An 8,785-nucleotide genomic window follows, 5' to 3' on the forward strand; every position below is an offset into this window, starting at 1 on the left:
ATTAATTTAGCATAAACTGCTAAAAAAAATTTGCCTTAGGTGTTTTATCCATTTTTTTGGTTTTGAAGATGTTACATTTTTAAAGAAATTGAAGATTACAGTTTGAAAATCTTCATTAGACTAATAGAATGTGCAGCTACATCAACATAGTATATGCATACTGAACTGCAATTGGTCTTCTTAGTCTTTCTGTTTGCATACTGAATTGTAATTGGTCTTCCTTTTCTGCATCTAGTTAGATAAACCCTCTATTTTGACAATATTCTACAACCATATCTGGTTGAGAACTTTTACTGATTCAGTCTGATTGATTAGAAAAATGTTTAGAAAGCATACAGATCAGACTCAAAAGAATGATCTGTTCATGAATAAGACATATTAGACCGCCTTGATTTAACCTCATCGACTGTGCTTATTTGCTCTAATTATGATAAATGACCCCGATGTGTCATATAAATGCCTTAATTACTTTTTCTTTTTGGTTAAAAGTCATGCACTGTTAAGCAAAATTTGCATACATAAATCAGAATGTGAACATGTGTTATTCAGTGTGCATGTTCTTGTCATATATATATATATATATATATTAGTTGTTTTTATAATTAATACAAATTTTATGACACACAAACTAAGCTTCAAACCTAAACTTGAGCACTATATATCCTGAGACCCAGCTATGGAGTTTTTGCCTCTGTAGTGGACATTATATTTTAGTGAATTTCTCTGAGACCTCACATGTAATTGCATTTAAGTCTGGATGTCCTGTACAGAGCACATTCAGGGCTTTCCACAGATACCAAATGATTGGATGTTTCACCATGACCACTCCCTCTCCTTGGTTTTTAAAAATGGCTGACATTAATTTAGTGATAAAATTGTACATCCTTATGGAAATATGATAATATTTTGTAATTATAATTTACATCTGATTAATTTTCAAATTGTTTGTCATAAATCAACATCTCAGGAAAATATTATGGGCTTCCTTTGCGGTATTTCCTTCAGGTAATGCAAATCTACATTTTCTACATTTAAAATCTTCTTTGTTTTATATGTTGTGCAAGTTTCTCTTTAATTACAATCCGGAGAATCAGCTTTGCCAAAAACTTGCACTAGCTAATTAACTAATCTCCAGAAAGTATGTTTTTAAAAGTAAAAAGCAGCCTAATTATGTTGTTTATGAGATTGCCTGCAGATCTTGTTATTATCCATCAGCCCAGAACTCTATAAATGGAACAGGGTAGAACTAATAAGATGTGAAACAGGAACACCAGGCCCACTGGAATGCACAAGGACTCAGTATATGGCAGGCTGTAGGCAGCAGGTGAATTTGCACTGGAGGAGGAGGGGGCAAGAATAGCACCGGTGTAGGCGTACAGGCGGCCACCGAACCGTTATGCTGCATGCTGGCGTATTTTCAGTAAGGTCAACAAACATGATAAATGTCCATGTATATATATATATGAGGCGGCGCATGCGGCTGATATGAGGTTTGGTATTCCATGCAGCAGCCTCCCACGCGCCGCTACCGCCCACGCCAGGATCTGCGTCACGCAGGCGCGTGGGAGTGAGAGAGCAATGTAGCAAGCGCGGAATATCCCAATTCTGGCAGTAGGGGAGAGAGCGGAAACCAACTAGTTTGAGAGTCCCTCCGTAGTTCAAACTACAGAGTGTGTGCGAGTTCATTCAATAACAGAGAGCCGAAGGACGCGTCGCTTACCCGCAGAACGCGCGGCACCTAACTGGACGTCAGGTGAAGCGTCGCGTAACTGAACGGACCGTCATAATTCAGAACTTTAATAATCACAACCAGGCGCCGCTTTTGGAAGAGTTTTGGTGGGAAAAGACAAGGAAAGAAATCAAAAAAGGTACGTTTTTGTCAGTACTTTTGTTCAGCGTCGCTTGCAAATGCAGTTGAGCGCTGAATTCATGTATTGTGTGCAACTTTCCTGCGTGTTTTTGTCATCCATGTGCGCGCCGTACAGACCGGACAGCTCTCGGTACCGTGTTTGAACGCGCCCCCGTGGGCGTCTGGTCGTCGGCAGCTGTGTGTGTACAGCATCCTTAGCGTTTCTTCACTTCCAGTCATAGTTTTCCCAATGCTGTCCAGTGTGCAATGGCTTTTCTATGTGTGAATTTCGTAGGCTGATGTATTACTCCCAAGGAATTTCAAGAGCTAGCTATAGGATATAAAATGAAAAAAAAAAAAAAGTATAGCTATTGATATGTTTATATTTATAAAAAATAAAGTTATGTATGATAATTATGATATTAATTAATATAATTGCATGCATATATTAACAGCCAAGCACATTAACAGCTTAAATGTTTAAATAGCCTTATATAGAATTGTAATTATTATTATTATTATTATATATTACAGTGTTGTAAAATAAATACTGAATATAGCATTCCCGATAGATTGACTTGTAGCTAATACAATTGCTTATAATTTTTGACCAATACGTGTCGCTGTCCAAAATTTGTTTTGATTGTAGTGACTACTGATTTGGTCTATCAAAAAATGCCAGCTGTCTAAAAATGAAATGCCATTTTTTGGGGGTGAAAATTTGATGAATGGTGTATGCAGAGTTGAAAAGTAAAAATTTTTCCTTTAAAATTTTGTATCAATCTTCTCAGGTTAAGAGGATGGTGCTGATGAATTGTTAGTAAAATACAGCATTTTATGTTTAACTTTAAAATAACCAATGCTTGATGTACAGCTGAGATAGACACATATGGTGTCTTTTAATTCTAAAGAATTTAAATGATTTTAAACCATATTATTTATAGTTATAAGCAATCGTTTTCATATTTCATGAATAGTAGATGGCTCTAAACTGTTTACTGTATATCTATAGCCCAAATTTAACAATTTCCTTCTAGCAGTTCTGCCATGGCAGAATAATAACAATATGATAAGTGTCTATAATAAAACTATTCTGCCAGAGATGGTTTATTATTGTTCCCATAAACATTAGTAATAGTTGGTGATGCCTCATGTTTGGTTTATCATTTGAATAATACATTGGAATGAGGTAATGGGAAATTTTTTTTTTTGAAATGTTGTCTGTCCTGTGAGTTTATGATTCATTGTTTACCACCTCTTTGTACACTGGGCCCCCCGATATACCAATTCGGATGTTACTAATATTAAATGCAAATTGTTGAACTTTTATCATGCCCATTTTCCTTCTCTACTTTCCTCACCAATATTTTCCCCTATTGTTTTCGAAAGACCCTGTGATGAATCGTACAGTATTTGGGTTAAATGCACTGCCACCTAAATGAGTTTGTGTTTGCACCCATCTTTTGAAGTGCTTTGAAAAGTAAAGAGTATCAAGGTTGAACATGAGTCAGTGGTCCTAATAATGAAGCAACTGAAAGGTGGTGTTGAAGACATTTATATCTGTGAGACGGTACATTGTGGCAAGTTATTTTACATCTTGTAATATTTGTAATTAATCGCATACCAATTTTTATTTAAAGAATAGTTGACAAAAATAAAATACTCATCCTCACTTCATTCTAAACATGATTTTCTCTCTTCTATGGAACGTAAAAGGAGAAGCGTAGGTTAATGTTGCTGTTTTCCATAAAGTGAAAGTGAATGGTGACCAGAGGCTGACCAGTATACTATTCTGAATCATCTGAAGTCATATAATAGTGTGTTGAACAGACTGAAATTCAAGCTGTTTTTTGTCATTTCTGGAGCTTGACAGACCTTTCTCACAATTCAGTTTCATTGTGTGGACAAAAGCAGCATGAGCATTCTTCTAAACATCTCTTTTGATGTTCCACGGTATAAAGAAAGTCATACAGGTTTGAAACATTGTGAGTGTGAGGTAATGATGACAGAATTTTTTTTTTTTGCGTGAACTATTCCTTTAAGAGATACCCCACTGCTTATGTACAAACTCCTCTCTAATGTGATCATCTAACTGCCTCCAATAATATTACTTTTTAAAAAAATCTATGCCTTCACTTTTTCTGTTCTCTTATTATCCTCCTGTCCTAGCTTTTTGCTATTTTGATCGATGACTGAAACCTTGTATAACGGGCACTTCTCGTGTTTATTGCCATCTTATGATACATCACTTGTTGTATTCCTCAACTGTAAGTCGCTTTGGATAAAAGTGTCTGCCACATTAGTAAATGTAAATGTTTCCATTTCTTGTGTAGTCATCCACTTAAGAAGTGAATCGATTGTGTTCCTCTTGTAGTGCCTTATGTTCCTTTCACAAAAACAGCCCTTAGAGCTTTCATTTGGAGATCAGCTGTTCCACAAACATTTAGTCTGATGCACGGGTATTATTTATATTTATAAATATCGGTATAGGTTGCCTTTCAAGAGAAGCTCCTTTTCGATAGCTTCATTGTACTATTTAGGACAGGTCTCGATGTGAATCCATTATTCATTTAGACTGATAAGAGGCCGCTGTTGGGCAACACGAGTACGTTCTGTGAGTGCTCTCAGCGTGTTGCGTGAAGCCCTGGCCTTAGATCTCCAGCATTAGGAAGCCAGCATGCTGTGGGGAGAGAGAGCTTTGGATAAATTGCTGCCTAAGTGCCATCCATGCTGATACTGAATTGGTTTCAACAAGGCACCCTTCACTTGGGTCTAGGCCTCAGTCATCCATTGCAGTGGGGTGTCCTCATTAGACTCCATACACTCACTCATCAGTACTCCGTATCAGCCTCGCTGTGTTACTGTTCTTACTCACCTCTAGTACACTAACAGTCATGATGATTTAGCAGCATCTGTCATCTTTTACCGCCACTGAAAGAATAATAATTGAGGTCTGGCATTCACATTGGCATTGTTTAAAAAGTGGTTGTTTTATTATTTTTATTTTTTTTGTGAAGTATTTTATATATTTTTTAATTTTCTTCTTTTTTTTAAAGGTTTATTTTGTTTCTTGTTCTTTTTAAATTATTTTATTTTATTTTCATCCTAAAGTATATGAGTGTATTGTAGAAATGCCTTTAAAGTTCTGCAAATTTTGGACATGCATTTTTTGCTGTTATAGGAATGTTGTTCTCTGAAAGCAGTGTCTGTCTGAAGATTTTATGTCTTTATACTGCCCACATTACTTTATAGCAGACAGAGAAAACTGCAAATGCAGATATACATGTCAGTGCAAGTTTGTTGTGAAATTAAGGTTAACAGGATATGATATAAAGGCAGAGTAAAGTCTTTTTAAAAAATTGCAGGGATGAGTAGTAGTTGGTGTATTTTAATGTATAATACTGTTTTCTGATGACGTTAAGACACTAGATATTTCTTGACATATCTCTAGGGGTCAGAATAGTCTCCGAAAGAATATATTCACAAAATGTGATTCACAAATGAGTAACCTAATTCTTATTCACAAAATATGATTCACCACTGTAAAAATGAAAAGCCTTGTTTGGAGATCCTCAGACTGCCACACTGGAGGAACCCTCTGGAGAACCTCTAGGCATCATTTTGAACGTGCCTCAATTATCCTGTTGTGTACTCAAGGAAGTTCAATATATAATTTAAGTGTCTCAATGCCGTTCCCCTGTGATGGGGAAAGGAGTCATTGACAGTCTTTAGAGTTCTTGTAGGAACTTATTGGATCCTTTTGTAAGTTCCTCTGTGGTTCTCCAGTGTTTTGTCAGTGTGGTGCTCTGAGGAACCTCTAAATTGTGCCTTGATCTTTTCATTTTTACAGTGACAAATGAATAAATTCACAAAATATGACAAATCCGTAATCTAATTCACATGCACATAATACCAATCAAACATGCTAAACATCATTCATAAGTACACAATTGTGTTCACAAAGTCTTGTATGATTATTCATGTGCATTGTATCTGCATTTGCAAATCATCCCTATTAATGCATCTGATCCACAAATGAGTGGCGATTTGCAAATGCAGATTAAAAATAATACATTTCCCCCCCCCCCATATAATTTCTAAAACCGACAAATAAGCGAATGAGCTCTCATTAGTATGCATTACAGTCTCTGACAAAGTTTGCAGAGAGCATTATGTGTGCACTTGTGTATGTCGTACATTCATAATCCCTGGATCCTTTTAAGGAAGAAGTGGGTGAATTAAAAGGCAGAGCACTATCTTCTTAGCATGCACACCTACCCTCCCACTGCCAAACGGCTCCATTACCCCACCTCCCTCCCCTGCAGTCAATCTCGCTTTTATCGGTGCTGCTGAGGATCCAGATCCTGACAGTGGCAGCTGTAGAAGCCAGATTCCGGCAGAAACAAATGAGGCCTGTGCTGAGAGAGCCCACCTACGCGTGTTGCAGAGGTGGAGTGTGGTATGTGACTCTCCCAGCAGCCCAGGAGCCTGACAGGCACTCTCTTATAGTCGCCACTCTTGGATCCAGCCACACATTTCTCTTCCACCCCTGCTGTGGCAACCAGTGTCCTCTCCTTCCAGCTCTTTTGCTTTGTTTTCTGGAATTGCTTACTTTGTTCCTTCTTTTGTTCAGGTATGGCAGCGACTTTACCCAGAACCCTTGGGGAGTTGCAGCTTTACCGCATCCTTCAGAGGGCCAACCTGCTGTGCTACTACGACGCCTTCATCCAGCAGGGTGGCGATGATGTTCAGCAGCTCTGTGAGGCCGGCGAGGATGAGTTTCTCGAGATCATGGCGCTCGTAGGCATGGCCAGCAAGCCACTGCATGTCAGACGCCTACAGAAATCTCTGCGCGATTGGGTCACAAACCCTGCCCTGTTCAATCAGCCCCTCACGTCTCTTCCCGTCTGCAGCATTCCTGTCTACAAGCTGCCCGAAGCGTCACCCACATTGTTGCCTGGTAATGGCGCCCGTGGAGACACCCAAGTCAAAGTGCCCAAGTGTTTGGCAGCTGCTTGCGTGGATCCTGGAAAAGGAGAATCAGGCAACGGGAACTCTTCGGCCACCGTTTCGCCCCTCCAGAGTGGCAGCGAGCCACGTTTTTGGGCCAGTCACGGCACGGAGAGTGAGCACAGCCTGTCCCCGGCAGAACTGGGCTCTCCATCTTCCCCTCGGGATGCCCTAGAGGCACTAGACATAGCTGCTGTTCAGTCCGTGGCAGAGTGCGTGGACAGAATCGCTCAGGCTTTGCCCAAGAGTGACTCTGGAGAGGTTAAAGAACTGTTGAAGGGAAATAAGAAGCTTGCAAAGATGATCAGCCACATTTTTGATATGAGTGACGAGGATCCACACAGGGAAGAGGAAATCCGCAAGTATAGTGCTATATATGGCAGATTCGACTCAAAAAGGAAGGATGGGAAGCATCTGACTCTGCACGAGGTGCGTTTTATGGGGCTCTTGCCTCTTTGAGTGCTTTTGGGGTTTAAATAAATCATTCACTTCCAAGCATAGCTGCACATTCAGTAAGAAATTATGTTGTGCATTTGGGATGGGCGTGCTTTATTGGTTAATTGGCTGCACCTGAAATATCATGCTGGTCTGTTTAAGCCGAGGTATTGCTTACTTGTGAGACTGGTTTAATTCTTTGCACATAACAATATCTATTATTATCAAATTGATAATAAAAATCTCCTTCATTTCTACAAAGCTGACGGTGAATGAGGCTGCAGCACAGCTTTGTATGAAGGAGGTGGCATTGCTGACTCGCAGAGATGAGCTTTTCGGACTGGCCCGTCAGGTCTCCCGAGAGGTCACCTACAAATACACCTACAGAACCAGCAAGTAAGAACTTTGAGGTCATTTCCCAAACAGGAAACGCCATGATCGACTATTTTTGAACCTTTGGTTAAAACTGAAGCATGCAATTTTTTCAGTTTTAAAATAATTTCCCCTATCCCAGCTCATTATACACAGACAAATTTCCCTAAAAGTATTAACACTGTGTTTCTGTAACACTGTAAAGGCCCACAGATGCAGGCCCTCAATACGAGTGTAACAATCTCTGTTTAAAACATTTTAGCATTGTTTAAATCATAAAATTCAGAAGATTTCCCCCCTAAATCAGTGCATAAAATCCTGATAAACACAAAATATCCTGGAGATTCTGCCTATTTAGTATGAAAAACGCACCGTGTAGAGGAGTTGTTTGTTTGATTTAATGGATTTAAATTCTCTGCAAGCATCAATTTTTACACCCCGTAAGTGACTAGAGTAATCATTCCTGATGTTTAGCCTTTAAGCCAAGAAAGAGATAGCTCATGCTAATGCATTGTGAGCAGCTCAGCATCTGCTCTCTGGTAGTCTGCTTCGAGCCGAGCCGAGATTTCAAAGTTGGCTTTGTGCGTGGCATTTGTGTTGAGGTGTGAAGTGCTGCACTGAGGTCTACGGAGAGATGAGAACACTCCCACTCCTTTGCATCTAAAGGCACATAAGCCTTATCAGACACTCAATACCTGCCATCCAAAGAGACCGTGCAGGTGTTTCCTGGATTGCCAGGCTCGCGTGTCAGTGAATGGAAAATTCCTTTTGGCGTTACATAATTGCAGTCACTCATTCAAAACTTGAAAGATTGCATCACAGTCATGGACTGGGTATTGCGAAAGTTATCTAGGCCAGGTTTTCTTACAATGCCTCTTACGTCATAATGAAATTTGCCATGGGCACTCCCAAATTAGGTTGCAGGTGAAAAGCTAGTATTACTAAAGCAAATATTAGTACTTTAAGGCCAGGGTTTTCAAGGAGGGGTCCATGAAATTACTGAAGGGGGTCTGTGCAGAAGATAATAACACTATTTCCAACTTTCCAACGTTAGTTAATAAGCATAACTAATGATCTGAGGATTGTATAATATAATAATGCTGGTTGATGTGTAAAGTG

General features: G+C 39.3%; 1 protein-coding gene across 1 annotated transcript in view; it reads left to right on the top strand.

The window, feature by feature from the left end:
* The first annotated feature begins 1,306 nt into the window (after positions 1-1,306).
* Positions 1,307-8,785, top strand: part of LOC107657527 (NGFI-A-binding protein 1-like) — a 21,500-nt gene continuing 14,021 nt past the window's right edge. Inside the window, 5 exon segments of the mRNA XM_016445660.1 lie at positions 1,307-1,420; positions 1,509-1,868; positions 6,483-7,288; positions 7,557-7,704; positions 8,301-8,334. Coding sequence (XP_016301146.1) covers positions 6,485-7,288; positions 7,557-7,704; positions 8,301-8,334 — 986 coding nt within the window. The 5' untranslated portion in view covers positions 1,307-1,420; positions 1,509-1,868; positions 6,483-6,484.

This window comes from Sinocyclocheilus anshuiensis, unplaced genomic scaffold (genome assembly GCF_001515605.1).
Source record: "Sinocyclocheilus anshuiensis isolate Anshui unplaced genomic scaffold, SAMN03320099.WGS_v1.1 scaffold179, whole genome shotgun sequence".
In the NCBI taxonomy this organism is placed as follows: domain Eukaryota; kingdom Metazoa; phylum Chordata; class Actinopteri; order Cypriniformes; family Cyprinidae; genus Sinocyclocheilus; species Sinocyclocheilus anshuiensis.